We start from the raw sequence: 24247 nt of genomic DNA on the forward strand, positions 1-24247 counted from the left end.
TCGTGTTTGCAGGTTTGAAGAAACGAGCAAGTTTTGAAGTATTAACTCTTGTATCACAATCACTAATGTTAGTGGAATTGTAAACAGGTAATTGTTGGAAAGTTACCATTTTTTTAGACGCTGACGTGAACATCCTTATTATATCCTCGTGCTTTAATTACACTTCTTTGATGAAATTTGTACCTACGAATGGCGTACTGAAGCAGAAATGTTGTATGGATGTCACAACTACTTTGCAGAGATGTCGAACGATGGTTATGAGACTCTGTTAATTGACGAAGAGGAAGAAGCGGTGACTAAGATCACTCCAAACACAGATGACGCTGCTTCAATTGATGAAGAGGATCAAGAATACTCCAAACACGAATGACGAATTTTTTATAGTTCAATATAAACCTGAAAAACGTCTTCGAGGCTCTTCATTTCGTCTTCTTGTCAATCCCAGGGACATTACTCAGAAGAAATTAGTATCTCCTCGAGCGATAATTCGATTATGTCTGCAAGAAGGACATTATTCTGCTTCACTTATAGAGTTTAAGCTTTCTCGAAGACCTTTAGCAGAATTTTCTGTATGGGCGAGATATATGCTAGGTTACAATCATGTCCGAGCCATGTTGGATCATGCACAAGTGACAAGATCTATCCAAGCAACTGGAGACGTGTTTATTTATCACGATGTGAGAGGTATGGTAGCTTTGCTTGCTCGCTGGTGTATTCCTACTCATACTTTCATATGTTGATGGGGAGAGTTTACCATCGCTTTGGAGGATGTGGTTACTTTGTTGAATCTTCCAGTTACGGGTAATCTTCCTGATGGACTTTCAGCAGAGGAGACTGAAATGTCTAACATATTCACAACTAAGATGGACGACCTTAATCAATTATCCAGCAAATTTTGTTATGCTCAATGGTTAAGGTATTGGTGGTCGAGAGATAAGGGTCCTGGTTGGCCCGTCGATGGTACATTAACCATTGCGGCTTTCTTGTGCTTGTGGCTTTCCATAGATGTACTTGAAGATAGTGGAAACCTTTTGAAGCCATTTGTGATTCCTTTTGCTATTAAGATGGCTTAAGGTGAGAGAACTCCCATCGGTAGTCTGTTCTTGGGTTCGCTATTCTTCAAATTAGACTCCTTAGTTGTAGACTCCAGCATCTCTAATGGTTTTATGAAAAATGAATCTTATGTCAATTCAATGTTTCTCCAAGCCTTAATGTGGGAACGCTTCAAGAATTATGCACCGACTCCTCATAGCGTCTTGCAAGAACCGAATGTTGATACTCGTCATGCTTTCTCTGAGAAGGATAATGCCAGGATTATGCGTTGGTCCACAAAAAAACCTTAGCTCAAGACACGCCTCACCGATATGTTAGATAACGAGTCTGGGTTTAATTTTCGTCCGTGGATAAAGGTACCTCCTCATGTTTCTCAGTTAATTACTTCCAATGTTGCTATAGAAAATACTACTTTGGTGTCTGGTACAGACCTGAGTATTAGTGAGAGATCTTTTATGATGAGTTATACTCCTGGTCATTTAGTATCGGTAATACATGGAGAGTTCCTTGTGGAATAATATAATATTGATAGAGCAGCACGCCAAATGGGTCTTGACCAGTGTGTTCCGAACATTAGAAAGAATAAACCATCAGCTGAGAAACTTAAGTCTCGTTTGAATTGCACATACTTGGATGGACGTGAGTATCTGTTTCCTTTCTCTGACCGAGCCACATATGGAACACCACTTTTCGAGCCAATTTCGCCGCAAGAGCTTATTTTTCCAAAAACATCTACAAAAATATAAAATAACACAATAAGTATTTAATCGAGTCTAACAATACAGAACATTGAGAACAAAATAGACACATAAATGCGTCTATCACTCTATTTTTCTTATCAGGTTCTAATTATCCATAAACTTAGACCTTTCAATTTTAAACAAGATAACACTATTAATCCAAAGAATTGTGTTGATGTCGATCTACTCAATTAATCAATCCAATCTATCACAAGGATAAACTGATTATTAATTGGATCCTCTTTTACCGAAACAAGTATTGTGCACACCAAAGATTATGAACCCAAAAATCAGAAATCTTCAATATCTTCTTCGTCTTCAAATCTTCTTAGATCTTCAATAATAACCTGCACACAATCACTTGAATCTCTTGTGATCAATCACGCACTGAACGGAGTTTGTTAACAATGGATTATCACAAGATCGTCTTTAGAACTAACAACAGTCTAAAGATCCCTGTCGAAACTCTGAACTAGTTTGAGTGAATCTTATATCAGAAGAGAAGATTCTCAAGCATAAACAAACTAGGTGCAATCAAAGTTCAACCACCGTTAGTCAATCAAATCAATGAAAACAAAAGATAAATCGCAATTATCTAGTTTCCCACCAACGGTACACGCTAGAGCTTCTCAATCCCAAAGAAGACTTTAAACTGAGCGACCATATGAGATTTCACCTAATTAGGTTACTCTCCTCTTCGAATAGGCGGCTACACCAGCAAAAACACAACAAAGAGGAAGCTTGTTGTTACGAAGGATTAGTTTGCTAGAAAGGCAAACTTCAAGTATTTATAGACAAGGAAGTTTGGACACCAAGGAATTTCCAAAACCGAAAATATTCTCAAGATATTCATTAAAGCACAAATTCGGTTTTCATAATTCCTGGAAATGCTCTGTCCAAAAATAATGATCGAAATCTCTCGGAAAATCTCTAATTAGTAAATGCACATTACTAATTCTTATTTCCCTACAAAATGAAATTAATAACCTTAATTAAAAGATTCTTAAATTATTTATTTTTCGGTCCTGGGATTCTCTTCTCTTAGCTATTAAGGAATAACTTTGAACAATTAAAGAAATAAACATTCATAGCACGTGTTTAAAGTATGTCGACATCCTTACTTTGTAAGTTCTCTTTCACACTTACAACCTTGAAACCGATTTGCCACACTTCCAAACAAGTTTAGAATTGGTTCATATGACTTTCAAGAACTATGCGATTGATCAAATAACACTCAATCACAATCATGGGTTTAACGGTTCTACCAAAACAAGTTTCGATTCTGCCTTCCATGTGAGTAATGTGCATAGTCACACTAGCTTTCCAAAATTCGGTTGACTAGGTACTAGGATCGGTTTCCCACATATATATGGTATCTAACTTATATATGTTGCACATGTCCATAGGATCGGAACCCCTTTGCCTAAAAACGTGTTGCACATGTTCATAGGATCGGTTCCCCTTTCTTCTATAAACCTTGTTTCACCTCATACAAGGATCGGTTCCCCTTTGTGATGTATTGCACCTCTTAGTAAGATCGGTTCCCATTTCCCATATTTGGTCAGACATAAAATCACAAACCCGATAATTCCATCTCAAGTGATTACTTAAGATCGGTTTCACTAATAAAAGTCATACCAATACATAAGTCAGGCCTTTGTGAATAGTTCTACCAAGAACACAAACAAGTCGTGAACGGTTATACTCAATCACACATATTGGTTGTTCATAACATATGCAATGAATAACAAAACCAATAACGCCTGCCAATTTCCTTTTCGGTTCACAAACAAGTTTATGAACTTACTTCCTTAGAACACATGTAAAACATTGTTCCCTGGGATGAAATTATCACCTTATACCCATACATAATCACAATAACATTCAAATGATTATGGCGATGTCTTATCTACAGAGTTTAATGGTTAAGTAATAAACCTTGTATTGTATTCCTTAATACTATGTCTATCTAGAGTTCAAATATGCTTCGCGGTTTTATTTTCAATATGCATGACTTGAAAGATACGTTAGGGAATGAAACAGTTCAAGTCAAATATCACTAACCTCAAGTGGAAGGATGATTGTTGTCTTTGTAGCTCCTTGCTTCTTCACATCTTCAAGTCTTCGCAATACTTGTAATGTCTCATTATCCTAATACTTTCAAGATAACTTATACGAAGTTGACTCTAGTACATAATCAAGCGACTCTTAACATGAGTTTTGATTCACTAAAATCTGACAACCAAACTTGACATACCAACACTTGGTGGGTTCAACCGAGCAATGATCTAACGAAAATCCTTGTTGTTGACTTATATTTTTCATTGTTGACATTTAAAATTTGTACAATATCTAGATTATTTGTATCAACATTGGTTTTTGATGGAGGTTTGTTGGATCAACTTTCATTTGTTGGTGCAAATAACCTGGATAAATTTCTGATTATGGTTGTTGATAGCTGTTTTATTGGATCAACATTGTTTGTTGATGCAGGTTTATTGGATCAACTTTCATTGTTGATGCAATAACTTGGACAATTTTATTATTATGGTTGTTGATGCAGGTTTGTTGGATCAACTTTCATTGTTGATGCAATAATCTGGACAATTTTCTAATTATGGTTGTTGATATATGTTTTTTTGTTGTATCAACATTGGTTGTTGACAGATTATGGTTTCAACAGTGGTTTGTTGATCCCAAATATTTTTTTTGTTCGTCACGTTTTGTTAGTTTTGTTGATCTGTTTTGATTGTTGCAGGCCAAAGATGGCTGTTGCAGAGTTCACTTTATCCAATTTGACCGTATCGCATTCTGTTTCGGAATCAACTACTCTCAGCGAGATGATTAGTGCAGTGAAAAAAATACTGGCCTTATATACTTGAAGGCCTCATACTTTTTGGTTACACTGTAGATGGAATTTCTTATGTGATTAATCACGATTTGGAGTTGAGGTGCATCTCGAAAGGGATTGATGTGTTGAAGTTTAACATCCAGTTTGTTGATTTTATTCCTCCTTCTTATTCTGTTAGTCCTTCTTCGTCATCATCGAGTTGTGTTTCAAATAACGAGGTGGCTGTTGTAGAAGATTTGACGGATGATTCTTCTTTGATCAAAAGGGTCCCCAAGAAGTCAGATGCTCTGGCCAACATCTTAACCGGAGTAGGGAAGGTTTCTGAAAGTAAAGACGATTGTCTTGATACTGTTAATAAGTATGAATTTCATGGTGGTTACAAACTTGACATACGTAAGAGTGACAAGAAACGTTATACTGTGGAGTGTAAGAACAAGGAAAGTCAAAATTGTAGCTGGAAGTTTCATGCATCTGTCGTTGCCAAAACTAAAGGTGTATTTCAGTGCAAGAAGTTTCGTGGAGAGAATTCATATGATTTAGCTTCTTCTGATCCAGCAAAAGTCAAGATGACGAAGTCTTTTCTGAAGGATATCTTAATGGATGAATTTCGAGCATCAAAGAAGAAGAAGACTGCAGCTGATGTCCAATATCTGCTCCATCTGGAATATGGTATTGATCTCACGTATAGTCAGGTATACCATGGTTTACAGTTCACTAAAGAGTCTCTTTGGGGTGATGACATCAAGTCTTATTCAGACTTTGTTTGGTATAAATACTCAATTGAACGTTATCATCCTGGAAGCGTCGTCAACTTTGAGTATGATGGTGTAACGAAGCATTTCCAGAGCCTTTTTGTTTCTTTCGAAGCTTCCATTACTGGTTTCAATAATTACTGTCCTCTGATGTTATTTATTGATTGTACTTTTCTCACTGGGAAGTTTAAGGGAGGTTTTATGGTTTCTTGAGGGGAAAATGGTAAGCAAGGTATGTTTTTTAATTATTAATTTGTTTCAACTTTCGTTGTTGAATCACACAATATAGTCTGATATGTCCCTGGATTTCAATTCTATGGATCACATAACTTTGTTAATCCCATAATTATTATTGTTGATTCCATAACTTTTGTTGTTGATCCATTATTTCAAACGTTGATCCCGTAACTTTTGTTGTTAATCCCATAATTGTAGTTGTTGATCCCTTTTTTTTGTATCAACTTTTGTTATTGGTCCATAATTTCAGTTGTTGATCACATAACTTCTGTTGTTAACCCCATAATTCTTGTTGTTGATCCCATAATTTCAGTTGTTGATCACATAACTTCTGTTGTTCATTCCATAATTCTTGTTGTTCACCCAATAACTTTTTCATATATTTCAGTTTTTGTGTGTCACTTTTTGAATCTTTGGTTGTTTTTTTTTGTATTTTCTAGAGATCTATCCAGTTTCTTTTGGTATTGTACCTTGCAAAAATTGTGACAGTTGGGAAGAGTTTGGAATGGTTCTTATCCAACTTGAAGGGTATTATCAGGGAAGACCGTCCACTGACCATAATATCAGACCGTGGAGCTGGCCTTTTGAAACATGTCCCTGTGATCTTCCTAAAGGCTTACCATTCTTACTGTTTGTACCACATGAAAGGGAATATTCCGGTTCCAAAGGGGAAGAGCAGGCAAAATGCTGTGAAGTTATTTGAAGAGTGCTACACTGCTTTAACAAAGGAGAAGTTTTATGCTCCTGCCAAGAGTATGAGAAATCTGAAGCTTGATTCAGTGATTGATTGGATGGTAAAGAATCCATTCCAAAATTGGGAAGCTCATGCTTTTCAAGGAGAAAGGTTTGGTGAGAACATATCGAACATTGCGGAGAGATTTAACAGTGTGATTAAGCATGATAAGCGGCTTCCAGCACTTGAGCTTATCGAATGTATTCGTGCTAAGGTAATGGAGCAGAACTACAAGAGGTTGGTGGAGTCTAGTAAGTGGACTTCAAAGCTTACTCCCCGGATGCAATCTAAGCTTAACAAGAGGGTTACTGACTGCTGTTTTTACAAGTTTCGAATATCAAGTGATAAAGTTTTTGACATCATTTCTCCTACTTGAAAGCACATAGTCGACTTGGATGCTAAGATATGCACTTGCAATTGTTGGCAGAAGCATAGTTTCCCTTGCACCCATTCGATGAAATCTATGTTGCAGATTGGACCAGATGAACCTTATAAGTACATTATTCCGTATTATACCACCGAGTTTTACAGAGGTTTGTATGCTCTTCCTATCTATCCTATTCCCGACTGTGAGAGGCCGCCTAAAATTAATGAGAAAGATTATGTCTTGCCTCCAATGGTGGTCGAGCATCAGCTAGAAGGCCAACTACTTCAAGGTATAGGGGTTCTCGAGAGAAAGTTCGCAAGAAAATGAAGTGTGGTCAGTGTGGGAGACTTGCCTTCCACAACCGTCGTAGATGTCGCATATCTCTTTTGGCTCCTCGTGCACCAGTGTTTCGCAGGGAGTCTACTTCCAGGATGATCAACTTTTTGAGGAGGATGTTGTTCTGAAGTTCTTGTGAATGATTTCTGAACTTTTTCTTTACCTTTTTTATGCTAGTTATTGGATGATCAACTTGGATGTTAGTTCTTTTTATACTTTTTCCTATTTTTTCTTGTTGGATTTTGTTATGTTTTTAATGACATATATTCTGTTTTATTTGTTTATGAATGTTATCAGTTTATGTCAGTTTGCAGGTTTCAGGTTTTCTGGTTTTTTACAGGAAAAAGTACTATGTAAACAGTATCAACATATCATTGTTGATCCAAATCATGGTATCAACTTCCATTTTTGATCCCCTATTACTGGATCAACTTCCATTGTTGATGCTTAATGATAAGAAAAAAATTGCATGGTTTTATCTGTATATACAAGTTAACTCCATTAGATGTGCATGCCTGCAATCTTTACTACCAACATTCATTCAGTTGATAAGAAACCAATCACTTATTCATCAATTTTATTTTTGACCATTGATTTTTGGGATAAACTCTCATTGTTGATCCCAAAAATGGATAACTTGCATTGTTGATGTTCAATAAAAAGAAAAAATTTCATGGTTTTATCTGTATATACAAGTTAACTCCATTAGCTGTGTACACCTGCAATCTTTACTACCAACATTCATTCAGTTGATAACAAAACCATTCATTCAGTGTTTTATAGATGGATAGAAATCAGTAAAGCAAACTAATAGTAATATTAATTCATAACAAACTAGTACTAAACATATCATCCAAATTTTTTAAGAACATAAACAGACCTTCAGACATTTCTTTACAGTAACTACTATGTATTTTCAAACTAACATTAAATTATCAAACCTACATTTTACTTACCGGGATATGTGAAACTACAGCTAAGATGTTTGTTTTGTCAGAGAATGAACATTATGTTGCACTAATCTGATGGTTCAGAAGAGTCTGGTAAATTGATTATTTCTTCAACCGAGTCGGTGATTTGGTTTGCTTCCTTAACCTCTTCGACTGAGTCTGTAAGTTGTTGTACTGCCTTATCTTCTTCCGGTGTGTCAGTAATTTCCAAAGATGGTTTTCATGCATCAATTTTCCCAAAATCTTGGCAGCCATCTTCACTCTCTTCCTGTTAATATCTTCAAGGTATTTGGCACTCTTACCATCAAAACCCCAGCAGCCTCCATGCTTCACCAGACACTTCATGAACAAGCAGACGTGGATTGCACAGTCCAAGCATTCTTGGTGTGGTACAGGGAAGTGGTCAAAATCTATAATTACTGGTCCATATGTCTCAACATTTTTTTCCCATTCTGTTCAACTAATGAATCAATGGTCGCACCATGACAGAGTATTGTTCGTTGTATCCTTTGTTGTGATATATGGTGTTGAAAACAAACCATCTTCCACCTAATAAGGCAAGCGGCACCCAATGGAATGGTTTCTTATACCTGTCTTGGAGAAACATTGGTATGAGCAGGAATGTGTCATCACCATTCACTGGGTAATTCTCCCTTACCTGAGCTGCACATTCCTCTACTTTCGTGGCATTTTTGGTAGCTATTGCGCCCCTCATCAGTTGATGCATCAAATTCTTGACATTAGTTTGTTTTTGATATTAGATAACAACAAGTATACTTGAACCATTCCTAACACAGTAAATTGTTTCATCTCACCTAAATAAGATTTCAACTGCGATCATATAAACCTAAATAAGTTGATCTAACAAGTTATTGAAAAGACATATTAAGAGTTTTCGTTACTTACATAAGTATTCATAGACAGAATCAAGTGCTTCTTCCCATAGTATTTCGGCTTGCTTGGATCTTGAATATTTGCTTGAAACCTGTTGTTGTAGTAATCAACTATCTCGTTCTTAATGTTTTGGTCATCCATTAGAGCTTGTATATGCTTTCCATAAATGAACTCTTCCACCTTAATGTTGCAAAAAAAACTATTTGCTATGTCACTACTTTTTTTCAAATGGAAGTGTTATTATCAGATGTTCCATGGAATCAACTTTTATTTGTTTATACCTATGAGTGAACAGGTAACTTACCTTTCCGTCGCTTTCTCAAAGAATGGACGAAAGACCTCTTGTTGTTTCTCGGTGCAGGATTTCCAGAGTTTGAGTTGTTTTGGCTTCTTCAGCTTTTTTGGCTCAGGTGGCGTTATATCAATGTAATCATCAAGGTTGATTATTTCCGGTTCTTCAACACCTCCGCCCTTCTTCTTCTTCTTTACTTTTCCGCCTTTCTTCATATTGTTCACTTTATCATCAGGTGTGAATTTATTTGGCGGCTTCCTTGACGACCTTATGTTATATCTCCATTCTCTTCCAATATTTGGCGGCTTCCTTGAAGACCCTTGGCTCTGCGTTACTTCAGAATCATCGTCTTGTGTGCTGTCTTCCTCTTCAGTTGGGCCACCAATTTTATCCAATTTGTATAGCAATTTAAGCCCTTCCAATACATTGTCGTTATCTGGAGTTTCAGAATAACCCTCTTCTGTTTGTTGTTTAGGAGTATATTCCGTTTCTTGTGTCGGAGCATCTTTCATCTGTTCTGGAGGATCGCTGCGAATCTTGGGAAGGTTGGGGTAGCACCTGTAGTGAAATAATCTGATAAGATTAACATGAAACACTCTTATGTAAACAGTATCAACTATCATTGTTGTCTCATTGTTTCTGGGATCAACAATTGTTATTGGTCCTTTTATGGGATCAACTTCCATTGTTTACCCCACATAATTTGATTAACTTCTACTGTTTACTCTTACAAAAATAAAAAAGTATGCATGGTTTTATTTTTATGCACAAAGGAATTATTCTCTTGATAACAAACCAATCATTCATTATTTTTTGATCCATTGCTTTCATGGATCAACTTTCATTGTTATCACTTAATAAAAAAATGAATTATAGAAACCAATTAGTTGTACACTTAATACTAACATTCACTCATTTTCATTCATTACAGACGTATAGAAATCAGTAAATCAAACAAATTAATTCATAACAAATCAATAGATTATCCAAATTCTGCATAACATAAACACACTAGTAAAGAATTCTTATATGTCTATTAAATTGAAATGAGTTAAAATAGTACCTGTACGGACATTATCCGAGCTTTCTGGAAGTATAGCCTTAATCATAGAAGTTGAATAAACAAGTAAATCTCCCACCATATCCGCTTCCTGCACGTTTGTACTCCTTTCTCCTCCTTTCACTCCATTTTCCTCTTCTAACTGTTCAACTGAATTACCAATTTCTGCAATCACATTACCGATCTGAAGATTCGCTTCTTCTTGTCTTCTTTTTTCTTCTCTTCCTGCATCGAATCCCATCTTCCAGTTTGTCCTCAAAGAATATGGCACCAAAGGATGTACCTGGAACTTTAGTCCACTTTGATAACCCTTCTGAAGGATTTTTTCCAAATCACTTTGACCTGCATCTGAAAGTGACAATGTCAGTTGACTTGATTCTTGTTCTTCTTCTTCTATATTCAAGTCAGCTTCATTCCCTTTTCCAAATGGTTCTTCATTTGTAACAGCTTCCAACTCAAATTTATTCTGCTTTCCAGATGGTGCTTCACTTGTATTCTCCCCTGGAGTTAATTCAGTCTCTAACAAATCCTTGACTGCTCTATTGAATTCCTGTTGAGTACTCTCTGATCTTGCTCTGTGGAGATGTTTCTTATTTTCATTCCAATCCTTCACTTCTTTAGCAATATCTTTGAGTCTCTCTTCATCCTCAGGCAGCAACTGAATCTTGTCCTTGTTGCTGTCAATAATTTTCTTCATGAATATTATGTTGCTCATCGATGTCTTTGCTTGGCCTCTTCTTTGATATGTTATCTCCTGCTTGTCAAGTTCAAGATACATGTTTTTTTCTGCCAGATCCTCATTCCTCTGCCTCTCTACTTCCAACTCTCGTGCTGGTGTTGATAGGTTAATCAGATACATCTCATCTTCTGTAACCGGATCAAAAAAATCTTCATGAACCTGAAAATTGGTGAGCAATACAGTGAGCAAAGTATTTTTTTCTCACATCATACCCTTAATATATCGGGGGAGTAACCCCCGAGTGAGGTGCGACGTATCTGAAATTGCAGTAATATATAAGTGGATTACATTTCAGATATGATGTCAAATTTGGTTGTTGACACAAATAAAATGGGGTACATTTCATTTACTGTGTAAACTTTGTTTGTTGACTCCATACAATTGCATCAACTTCTGTTGTTGATACACAAAATCTATAAAACATTTCAGATATTGTGCCAACTTTGGTTGTTGATTCCATTCATTGGGGATCAAATTTCATTGTTGATATACAAAATCTGTAATACATTTCAGATAGCAACTCAGTATCATTTCTTTAACTCTATCATCTATAATCATACTTGTTTTCCTAATCCTAATCTGAACCAGTTCTAATTTAAATACATAGATACAATAAATGTGCATATTCAATCTTTTCTCTAGTACATTTCAGTTATTTTGTGTCTACAATGGAAGTTGATCCATTTGTTGTGATCAACTTCCATTATTTACACACAAAAATTCAGTATTCTGTACTAGGAAACTAATCAGTATACATACAAGTGGATCAACTTCAATTTGTTGATACACAAACTTTGTTTGTTGACTCCCTAAACTGGTATCAACTTCCTCTTTTTGAAATGACTCTGTAAACTGGTATCAACTTCCTTTTGTTGACATGATAAAAACTGAAATCTTTTTGAAATATAAATTGAGTAAATGAATATTTTACCTGATGATTAAACCAAGTCATGTCTATTCCCTTTTTAACTTTCTCTTGAAATTCTTTTACCAGTTTTTTGCACATTGCATTTTGGCTCCATCTCAGGAATCTTGGAGTTGAGCTTTTAAAATTTGACCTCTTGGTGATGTAGTTTCATGTATGTTCGTAGAACCAATACTGCATACAGAGAATCAATGAGGTTAGTTTGACATACATTATGCATTTTACTATTTTTAAAAATAAACATTATATAAAATGAACATCTTTTCTTACCGGCAGTAGAGTTGTGCAGCCAGGAACACTTCCATTCTTTCCCTTCTGCTTTCCAATATATTTAAGCATATACTTTACCATGTGATATGGCCATGAGAATTTGTGCATGTTTAAAATATGAGGAAGCCATTGCTTTGCTAATCCTGTTGCACCAGCATCTGTGAAGAAAAAAATCGTGCACAGCCACATAGCAAAAAGTCTCACAAAATGTTGTGGGTCAGACTCATCGTTAGCTGCATCTTTTAGTTTGCACTCAATTTCAGCCTTCGTTATTTTAAATTAAACATATTAGCAGTAGGAATTGATGATTAATCACACATGCAATAAAAAAAATTCAGAAAATAAAATCAGATTTCAAAACCTTAAGAAATCAGCATCAAAATCTTAAAAAATCAACATCGAAATTAAAATCTTCATTAATAACAGTAATTTACCTCTTTGAATTTTGTTTTTGAATCTTCAAAATCAATAAAACCTAGTTTTATATCATTTCTTCTCTGATTTTTTGATTCTTGAAACTGAAAATTATTATAATTAATCAGGTTACTGAGATGTTATATAGATCAATGTTTTTTTCCAGTTTGGATCGACAGTTTTCTCTTTAGTTACTGATTTTCGATTCAAATTTTTTTCTTCGGTTACTAAACGAGAGAGAAGAGAAGCAGGAGAGAGAGAGAGAATGTGACGATAGAGAAAAATGGCTACTGCAGTTAATGAGTATCCAACGTTATAATGTTGGAATATATTGAGGGGAAAATTCATAATCTAACAATCCGGGAATTTTAGAGGAGGGTATATTTATTTTGTGGGAGGGTATTTGTGTTGGGCCTCTACTATAAGGGCATTTAATTAATTTACCCTTGTCCTATTAGGTGCGAAACAATGATGTTGAGGATAACGGAGCTGATATTGATGATACAAGCAACGTTGTGGATCAAAGTGGTGATGCAACCATCTTTGCACCTCAAGAGCGTGAGAATATTACTATTGAAGCTATTGAAGAGACCGAAGTTCAAGTCACCATCGCTGCAGAGATAGGAGCGACTATTCCAGAGATAACAAAAATTGTTCCCACGATTGAGACTCTTATAGTGGTGCACAAATGCCCTAATGAAGGGGTTTCCCTTGTTCCTCCATTCAGCGAGCCGCTCCCGTATCATGAACTAGTTGGAGGATTCAGCGTCCCTATTGTATATACTAGTTTATATCAGAAAATATGGGAATGGTATGGTCACATCATTTGCACCAAAGATACCAGTCGCATTTATTTCTTGATAATGCAGGTAATAGCCATCTTGCACGCTATAGATGATATTCGAACCAGATCTAGAAATACTGTGACCAACGATGTACTCTTTGATTGGGAGTACAACTTGGACAATTCTGAGAAACTTGTTTTCAATATGGGATGGCTTCGTGAGAGAATTGAAGCCATTAAAGAAGCATTCGAGAAGAATGTACCCTTGAAAAATGATCTTGTGATGGATAAGGAGGCTAAGATCGCTCATTTGATTTAATTGGAGTTGGAGAAAGCAGCCTTGAGATACTTGAAGATTGCAGATTATAAAAAATCTTACTTTGCTGATTTCCTTTAGTTTTCTTTTCATGATTCCTTGACTTTTGAACTTCTGATAGACGAGAGGTTTTATTTTGGTTTTGATTTTGATTGATTTTGGGTAAGTAGATGATTGGGGATTTTCTTTGGATTTATAGAGATTTTCTTTAAGTAAACTGAACTTTGATTAATTACTGAATTCAAATACTGAATACAAGTATTACAAATATTTTGGAGGAATTGAAATACAGTGAAAGAAAATCCTAAACGCCAAATTCAGATGTCTTGGGTGTTCGTGCCTTAAACCCTAATACCTCAAACGTCCAATATCTCAGGCATCAGACGCTTTGAGCCCAAGTCTCGTGTATTATCGCCATATTCGCTTTGCCATCCATGTTAACTAATTTGTAATATCCTCCAGCAACAGACTTAGATATTATGAAAGGTCCTTCCCAGTTGGAGTTCCTTGCAGAATGAAGATTGTGCTTAGTTGTTTTGAGAACTAGATCTCCTTCATGAAACTTGTTAAGCTTGATCGTTCGTGCTCTGAATATCTTTTGCTGGTTCGGAATTCCCTTTATAGTGGGATTCCATGCTTGTACAGGCGTCATAGCTTTCCAATTCTGTGGCACATGTGGACACTCGCGCAAAGGAGAATACTCAAGATAATCCTTGTTGTGTTCGGACACTGTTTCGGCAATAAATGTCTCAAAGAAGTGCTCAATCCAGAGAGGTTCCAGATTTAACCACTTGGTAAATATTGTTGTGGTGAGGCTACCCAATTATATCGTCTTACAATAGAAGAGTTGCCAGAAGGATTGAGTCCCCGAACTAGGAGAGCATGTTTGAAAACAGATGACATGGACGTATGAGGAGGAATGAGACTTGCCTGAGTGGGGAATCTCTTGATAAATGTTAATGCATTTTCTTCAGGATCCTGTTGATGGGTCGGAGAACCGACTTTGTTTTACCGCAAGTGTGCGGTGTCCAAATTGTAGACAACAACAAATGTGGTTCGTTCCCTCAAGGAGTTTGAAAATACTACTAATCAATACTAGAAATTTAATAGTCAAAGAAAATAAATGTGTAGATGATATAAGCTAAAAGAATAAGATTACTATGGACAAAATAAATATCAGAGGTGAGAAACATGTTACAGTTGAATCTACTGGTATTCTATTTCAAAGTCCTATATTACTCATATAAGGCAGCAACATATAGCATCCTACACGGAAGATTATCGACAAAAAGCTCAATTAATATTTTCAAAAAATATGTTTGGTCTCGACTTAAAGTTAGATATTCGAAGCACTAAATATACATGGCATAGATAGTCAAGGAATAATCATAGGTAAATAATCAATCAAGTTTATAGAATGGATTCGTTTAGTATCAAACTATGAGATATACTTGGCATAAAACATGAAGGAGTTATAAATCAAACCCATCAATTGAGATACTCAAACATCATTTAGCATAAAAATGACTTTGTTTTAGAATATAAAATAAACTAACATCTACAAGTTCATCCGTCGCCCTAACATGGAAATCTAGCAAAACATAGAAAGAAGAAAACTAAAATAGCAAACCTTTGTTTTGTACCCTGTTGACGGCCTCCTTTCTTCTCCTTACTGCCAAGGCTTAAATAGTCCTCTTTCTGCTCCCTTTGTGATGGACTCCAACAAACACCCGAAGCCCAATTGTGTCGATCTTCTGAACTCCTAGCCACCAACTGCATAGTCTGGACAACTACTGATTGCAGAGCTATCCCTGTCCATTTAAACACCGGCCACATCACTGCTTACATTCTTCACCTCGGCTAAGTTCAACAACTACTAATAATTGGTACAACCCATTACTACAACAACCAAGTTCTGCAGCGTACTCATCTTATTCCCTTGTTGCATCTCAGAACCGTGTTAAACTGGTTACAAAGCAAATCAATCATTTCCATCACCTTTCTTCTCTTTATTGTTGTTCTGTAACGAGACTGCTCCGTAGCAGCTACATCGGAAATCCTATACAAAGCCAATCCAGACCTTTTCAATCTTTCCATTTTCAATTACATTCAACCACAACAACGCTCTTTTCATTTGTTTCAATTAAAGCTTGATTTCATCTATCTTCATTAGTTCTTCCATTCCCTTTTTTCTTCATGGAATCCAGGCCACGACTCGATCCACAATCATCCCCAGCAACAATTGTTCTTCATCATTCAACATATTCAAAACACAAATTCCAGCCAAGTATCTACAACAACAACCATCAATTCAGAGTCATCATAACCACTAATTTAGTTATCTCAAAAATCCCCAATTTCCATAGATGTGTTACTGTAGTTAATCCCTGTTTCATAGTAAAAGCTCCAATGCCCTGTAGTTGCAGGAAATCCTACAACCACACAAATATAAGAATCTATGAATTATTAAATGATCATGGTATAAATTATCTTTTTATTATATCAATATCTCCAGATCGATTACAAGAAGATATGAAACCCTAAGTTTCTTTTACACAGACTTTCTCTCCCTTAATTTCTTGACCAAGGATCCTAAAAAGAACTCTCCTCTACTCGAACCATCTACCCTTTATATAAGATATTACATAATGGATGACAGCTAAGAGATCTTTTATTTTTGGAATCTCTGTGTGTTATTATCGCACATGTGCATTGGTTATATTCGCAGACTCCATAAGCTTCGCACAGATCTTCATATTTTACTTGTGACTAAGCTGACATCATTCAATTCGTCACTCTGTTTTGATTCATGCGACGTCTTTCGCACTCACCTGGCTGTCCTCTGCTCGCATATGATATATGTGCGATATTTTATCCCTACATATTGCCTCTTTTCATTTCGTTCTTTTCGTGGAATGAGCGAGATGAGAAACATTCATCCTTTAATATCGCACATGCTTGATTTTTCGAATTTCAGTCTTGTCGAGATTTTTCCACAATTTCAGCTTATTTTTCTACATGTGTTGATATTCTTTTTTACCGGTACGTCCTGTTTCTGACCGGCCATCTTCTTCTTCTTATTTATTCTTCTGAGAAAGATAAAATTTTTTCTTTTTTCTTTACTCTCTCTCTTTCTGAAATTATCTTCTCTCCTTATCTGCTGCTGCTTGTTTGTTTGATCACCATCATCAACTGCTTACCTGATGCTGCTTGTTTGTTTGATCAACATCATCATCGGCTTATCTGCTGCTGTTATTATCATCTTTTACCTCCATGAATACCAACTCACAATATGTTTATTTTTCCTAAATCATCCTTTTTTCTTCAGATTTTATCCTTTGATTTGTTAATAACTTCATTCTCATACTGTTTGTAGATCGATGTCTTCTTCTAGCGGTATGAAGATAACCATTAATAACCCTAAATCTTCTTCTGAAAAAGATAAGGAGACTCAGAAGAGGAAACCATCGCAGAACAAAGAAGTAATAAATATCTCATTTTTCTTTTAACAATATTGTTTCCCTTATTTCTTATCTTCATTGTTATTCGCAGGTTTTCAACCAAGTGAAGAAATCTCGCAAGCCTGTAGCACTTACTTCTAATATCTTCATGCCCCAGTTTGGATCAGTGAAAACTACTTCCCCATCACCTTCTGCAGTACCAACTCAAGTTAATATCAATCCTCCTGTCCAACCTTCAATAGCCGTAACCCCTTTAAAAATTCAAACTCCTTTTAAAGAAGTTTCTCCTCCTAAGGATAAAGTTGTGGTTAATATTGAAGTAAGTTATTTTCCTCCTCCTACCTCTACGATCTTATCAAATGTAGATGTGGTTTTGTCAACCTTCGCACATACTTCCCCATCTGCGAATGTTGAAACTATCAAAGAAAATACTTCTTTAACTTTCACTGCTCCCTCTTCTTCTTCGGATTCTTCTATCTCGCTGAAACCTTTTTCTCTTAATGAGAAAATGTTAGAAAATGTAAATCTAGTTTATCGAGTTATTTCCGAAATTCCCAATGCTGCTCATTCATCCACTAATGATCCTTATAAGGTTCAACTTTGTTCTGATTTGAAGCCACGAGAGAAGAGATATACTCTCGGATTGATCCAAACATTCATATTTCTCTAGATGTTATGGTAAATATCTTCCATATGTTTTTCTTAACATTTTTTGTATTTCGCATATTTATTATTACTTATCTTCTTATTAAGAATCTCATCGTCGACTAGTCCTCGTTGAAGGACGTTTTTAATCTAGTTGTTCTCGGTTAGAACTTTCGCATCAAAATGCTTCCTTAGAGAAGGAAGTTTGTAGGTTGAAGGGATAACTTGAGGTCGCAAACTTTGATTCTGAACAGCTGCAAGATCAAATTAAAAAACTTAGAGGTAACTATTTCTTTACTTTTCTTAATCTGTTCCATTAACGCGCTTCTTCGCTTATCTTTATTTTCTTAAATCTCTTTATATATCTATTAAGATTTAGACCAGAAGCGAATTTCAAAGAGATTTCATTTTCAATTTCTTGCTGAGGACACCCGTGCGAATAATGAAGAGTTGCAGGCTCAGATATATCAATTAAAGAGTCAACAGTCATATTCTGTTGACCATATAGATAATTTAACCCAAGAAAATATTCATTTGAATCAGGAAAATGAATCATTAAATTCGCAGATCTCTCACTTATATAATTCACTGTATAACACTGACTTAATACATCAAACTTTATCAGAAGAAAATCTCATTCTTTCCGGAGAAAAGCGTTCCTTTTTGTCTAAGGAAACATTGTTTTCGCACCAGTATTCAATTCTTCACAAAAATTGGGATGACCGTGAACGATCTTTCCATTCATCAAAAACTCAGTATGAAGCATCTCTTAAGGACTTAAGCATCCAGAACCAAAAGATTATTCAAAGCAAGATAAACCTAACTATAAAGACGAATCAACTTCAGGAACAATATAACCAATTAAAAGAGTCTCAAAGTCTTCTTAAAAAAAGTGTCACTTTCTTTCTGTTGATGCGAAGAAGATTCGATCCCGTCTTGCTGGTTCAATTGGTGATGATTTTGATACGGTTATGAATAATATGAAGAATAATACTTTTGTTTTTTCTCAATCTCTCCTTTCCCAGAAAGAAGGGTCACTTAAAGTTGACTGCCCTAATTTCAGTGTACTACTACTTCTTTTTCCTTTAGAAATTTAATTGTATATGTTTTGATGTCATTTTCGCAGAATCTGAGAAATCGCATATGACCACTATCTCTCAATTGAAGTCTGAAATGGCTAAGATGCAAAAGGATCGCGCGAAACTTAAAGTTTTACTTACTTCTTCTCGAGACCGTGCGCGAAGAAGGCTTTCACATTTACAAAATTTCCTGGAAATCAATGCTAGGAACCTCGAGAAGGGAGTTTTTCTCAAGGCTCATCTTGGTGCTCAAGACCTAGTTAATGGGATTCTTCAAAGTAATTCTCTTCCCACAGTGACTGTTTCTCCCCTTAATATAGGTGAAGATGAAGAATATCCAGAACCAGATAGTGATTATGAATTCGTCAGTGAAGAAGAAAAAGATTCTGGAGAAGAAACTGAAACGCCCCACTCAAGAAATTCTCTTGAGAAGGAAAAGCTTGGTGGAGTAGATCCCAATACTGGAACTTCTATCCCAGATTCTACTCAGGGAGCACATGTTGAAGCTCCTACAGTTAATCAAGAAGCTCCTTCGGGCGATTTTTAATTTCTTTTTATGTTAATTATTCGCACCATAATTTTTTATATTTTGAATTTACTTTAACTTGTTTCTTAACAAGAGAGATAATATCTGAATTCCCATACTTTCCTCTTATTATATGTCTTGTAAGAAACAATTGTGTTAAGCGACTTTCCTTTCTTTATGTTAGATATATTTTCTTTATCTCTTAAGGTCTTATTGTGCCATCCTAATTAAAGGTCTTATTTTTCCTGTTTTCATTTTTCTGTGCGAGACAATCGCAGTAGTATTATTACCTCTTCAGGTTTTCTTGTGCGACAAAATCGCAGTAGTATTATTACCTCTTCAGGTTTTCTTGTGCGACGAAATCGCAGGACGCCTTTACATTTTACTGTATCGACCCATTGATATCGTCTTAACTTACTCTTGTATTATTACCTCTTCAGGTTTTCTCGTACGTAAATGCGATAAGCCTTAATACTCCTGTGAGTAAAAAGCCTCATGAAATTTACGTCATTGACACAATTCATCTCCCTAATGGAGGGTGTCGTCCTTATATTCCCCCTGGTTTCCCCTTCAAGGAGGATTACCTCTATCGGGTTAAGGTTGGCTCCTCCCATCCGGTAATTCAACAACTAGTTGATTTCGCAATCTCTTTTCCCTCCACCGATGAGGTTTACGGTTACAAGATTTCACCTTAAGTGGGGTATCTTCGGACCGAGTCCATCATATATATGACTTGTCAAGAGTGGTAAAGTAGTCTCCAACACCCCTCGCACTATTGACTCAACCGTGTACCTCGGCGCCCTGATCGAGTTTCTGCAGTCCTTGGGAGTTATCCCCAATCTTTCGATTTAGTTGTACCTCCCGGATGGGATTTCTCGTTTTTCTCACCCCAAAATCTCCATGACTCAAGTTCCAGGGTTGTTATAGATTTCCCTTGAGTCATGCTTAACTAGCTTACGAATTATGACGTGCTTTAGGTCTTACTTTTTGCCTCTTGCATATATGCGAACTAGGGTGCACGCCACAATCGCATATCTAGGCTCCCCAATTGGAGTCTTTATCTCTGATGCCCTTTGTTAAGGTCTTATTTATGTCTCTTAGTTATAAGAGAATCTATTTAGAAGAAAGTAAATCTTCAAATTTTATTCATTCAGATTAGAGCGAATAACGTTTCATGCTTACATCTTTCATATGTCTGTCTTTCTGCGAATAGCATTGCAAACTTTAATGGGTAATACTTTTTTAAGTACAACCTATTCCATGGACGATCTAGCTTGTGACCTGTATCTTTCCCTTCTGGATCAGCCAATTTATAAGCTCCATTACCAACTATATTTTTAATTATATATGGGACATCCCATTTCTTTTCTAACTTTCCATCTGGTCCTTTTTTATAAGTATTTCTCACAGTACTAATTCTCTCGGTTGAAATTCCTAACTTTAACACGCTTGTTGTATTCCCTGGCTAATCTTTTTTGGTAATTTTCCATATGTTGTAGAGAAAATTCTCTCGTTTCCTCTAGGTCATCAAGTTTTGTGAGAATTAAATATGCACTTAAATTATTCTCCCATGCTTCTTTCTTTGTTGTAGGGATAATTATCTCCGTTAGTAACACTGCTTCTACCCCATATGTTAAACAGAAAGGTGATACTCCCGTGGATTCTCTCCTTGTTGTTCTGTATTCTCATACTACATTATGTACTTTTTCGCACCATCCTTTATTATGCCCTTCTAACTTCTTTTTCAAAGTGTCTGCGATCATCTTTTTTGTTGCCTCTGCTTGCCCATTACTATGCGGGTATAAAGGTGTAGATTTTGCACATTGGATTTTAAATGCATTAAGTAACATTTCTATGTTTTCTCCTTCAAACTGTTTTCCATTATCAGACACTAACTGAGCTGGGATGCCAAATCTGCATATTATGTTCTCAAATATGAATGTGAATATATCCTTATCACGAATATGTTGTACTGCTTTTACTTCTGCCCATTTTGTGAAATAGACGATAAGATACCTTCGTTTTCTGGTTCCTGGTATAAATGGACCAACTATATCAATTCCCCACCTTCCGAATGGCCATGCATTTACCGAATTATTTAGCATTGCCCCCGGTGCGTGTATTCTTTTCCCATGACGTTGGCATTCTTCACATCGCCTTGACACTTTTTTTGCATATTCATGCATATATGGCCAATAATACCCTTGTATTCTTGCTTTGTATGCTAATGATCTTCCTCCACTATGATTGCCAGCATCTCCATAGTGTAGCGCCTTTAAGATTTCTATACATTCTTTTCGTATCAAGCATCTAAGGGAAGGTCCAAGGAATGATCTTCTATATAGGATACTATCTCTTAACTCATAATTTGTCGCACGACTTTTTAATTTATGAGCTTCTAATCTGTTTCTCGGTAATTCTCCCTTTTCTAAGTATAAATGAAGCTCAGTTCTCCAATCTTCTTCTTCGGTTTGTTGTTCATATGGAATATTTTCTACGATCATCGCATCCACAACTTCTTCTTCTTCTTCTTTCTTTACGGAAGGCCAATAAAGTGTTTGGATTTTCAAGTCTCGTGCAACTGGATATACTAACATGGAAGGAATAAAGGCTAATGCATCTTCGAACCTGTTATCTTTTCTGCCGATGTCTCTCCAGCTTACTTTTTGAATTTGTGCTGCTAATTCTGACACTAATTTCTTATATTTTTGCAGAGATGGCTCATTTGTACTATACGAAGCTTCAATTTGTCGAATTACCAATTGTGAATCACTAGTTATTCTGGCTTCTTTTATCTGCATTTCGATTGCTAATTTTAACGCATGGATTACTGCTTCATATTTAGTTTCATTATTTGTGGATGCGACCTCCACCCTGAAAGAGTAAGCTATTCGCACTCCTTTTGGTGAAATGAACACAATTCCGATTCCATTTCCTTCTCCATTAGACGATCCGTCGACTAATATTTCCCATCTATTTGGATTCTGATCTGTCAATAGATCTTTTGGATTTCCATATTCTTCATCAACATCCATCATGTCTTCAACGTATTCATCTTCTTCTACGGGAAACTCTGCAAGGAACTCTACGATAACTTGCGATTTAGGTGATGACAATACTTCATAACTAATATTGTAATTCCCCGACAGTGCATTCCACCTTTCAATCCTTCCTGATTTTCTCGAATTCTTCATTGTAAGTTCTATTGGTACTCTTGTTAGTACTTTAATTTTGTGAGCCTGGAAATAAATGCGAAGTTTGAATGATGCATAAACCAGTGCGGGAATTAGTTTTTCTATTTTTGAGTAATTTATCTCTGCTGAGTTGTACGCCTTGCTTATGTAATATATTGGTTTCTCAACTCCTTGATCCACGTGTATCAAAACAGCACTTAAAGCAGATGGTTTTGATGCCAAATACAAGAGCAATTCTTCTCCTAGTATTGCCTTCTGCATGATTGATAGATTCATTAAGCAATTTTTTATGCTCTGCAATGCTTTATCGCACTCTTCTGTCCACACAAATTTTGTTCCCTTCTTTAGGATATTAAAAAAGTGATCGCACTTATCTGAAGAGCGCGAAAAAAATCTCCCCAGCGATGCTATCAAGCCATTTAATTTCTGAACATCTTTTATAGTGGCAGGTGGTGGCATGTCTCGGACTGCTTGTACTTTTTCTGGATGAACTTCGATTCCTTCTTTTGATATTATGTAACCCAAAATTTTTCCAGAAGATACTCCAAAGACACATTTTTCTGGGTTTACCTTAACATTAAACTTTCGCATTTGTTCAAAGATTTCTCTCAAATTATCCACATGATCTTCCGCTTTTTTACTTTTTACCAGCATATTGTCAAAGTAGACTTCCAACGTTTTATGTATCCACTCTGCAAACACCTTTTCAACCATTCGCTGATATGTCGCACCGGAATTTTTTAACCCAAACGGCATTTTCGTTTAACAATATAATCCTCTGGGTGTGAAGAAAGTTGTATGTTCTTGTTCTTCTTCAGCTAAAGGAATCTTATTGTAACCTTTATATCCATCCAATAATGAAACCCTATCATTTCCTGATGCTGATTCTACCATTTGTGGGATATCCGGTAACGGAAAGTTGTCTTTCGGGCATGCTTTATTTAGATCAATGAAATCTATACAGATCCGTATTCCTTTGTTCTTTTTTGGCACGACCACCATATTTGCTATCCACTCCGGATATTTTGCTGGCCTTATGATCCCTGCTTGTAACATTTTTTGCAATTTTGTTTCTATTTGATGATGATATATTGTTGTTATCTTTCTTATTCTTTGTTTGAGTGGTTTTGCTTTTTTCCTAATATCCAATCTATGACATGCGACAGACGGATCTATTCCTGGAATTTCTTCCATTTTCCATGCGAAGACATCATTATATTCTCGTAAAATGTTTATTGTTCTTTCTTCTTCTTCTTTTCCCATCTTAGTTCCAATTTTTAATATTTTTAGTTCTTCTTTTGTACCGACATTTATTTCTTTTGTTGGTTCTGCTGCGGTGAAATTTGGCTTTGGATCTCCCGTTGGTGTTGGCTCTTTTATCTCTCGAATTGGTTCACCTTCCTCTTCTGGTATTTCGCTCGGAATTCATTTACCCTCTTTCGCTCTGATCATGTATATGCGAAATTCTTCTTCTTTCTTTAATTCTTTTGCTCTTCTCCAACGATATTTTCATTTCTTCGCACGACCTTCATAACTCTTTACACCCGCTTCATTACAAATCTTCGCATCTACAACAACTCCTTTAATCTCACCTATTCCACTTGGAATTGGAAACCTTATGCATTGATG

The 24247-nt window shown here is 36.0% G+C and overlaps 2 protein-coding genes across 2 annotated transcripts; one reads left to right on the forward strand and one right to left on the reverse strand.

Moving 5' to 3' along the window:
• The first annotated feature begins 5616 nt into the window (after window positions 1-5616).
• Window positions 5617-7060, forward strand: LOC113291655. Its single transcript, XM_026541166.1, has 3 exons — window positions 5617-5628; window positions 6074-6715; window positions 6839-7060. Exons 1-3 carry the CDS (start codon window positions 5617-5619, stop codon window positions 7058-7060), a joined length of 876 nt encoding a protein of 291 aa, XP_026396951.1.
• A 14049-nt stretch (window positions 7061-21109) lies between these two features.
• LOC113291656 lies at window positions 21110-23374 on the reverse strand. The gene is made up of 2 exons (XM_026541167.1): window positions 21297-23374; window positions 21110-21215 (listed from the first exon to the last, which is right to left on the reverse strand). Exons 1-2 carry the CDS (start codon window positions 23372-23374, stop codon window positions 21110-21112), a joined length of 2184 nt encoding a protein of 727 aa, XP_026396952.1.
• Between the last annotated feature and the right edge of the window lie 873 nt (window positions 23375-24247).

This window comes from Papaver somniferum, chromosome 6 (assembly GCF_003573695.1).
Source record: "Papaver somniferum cultivar HN1 chromosome 6, ASM357369v1, whole genome shotgun sequence".
Lineage (NCBI taxonomy): Eukaryota > Viridiplantae > Streptophyta > Magnoliopsida > Ranunculales > Papaveraceae > Papaver > Papaver somniferum.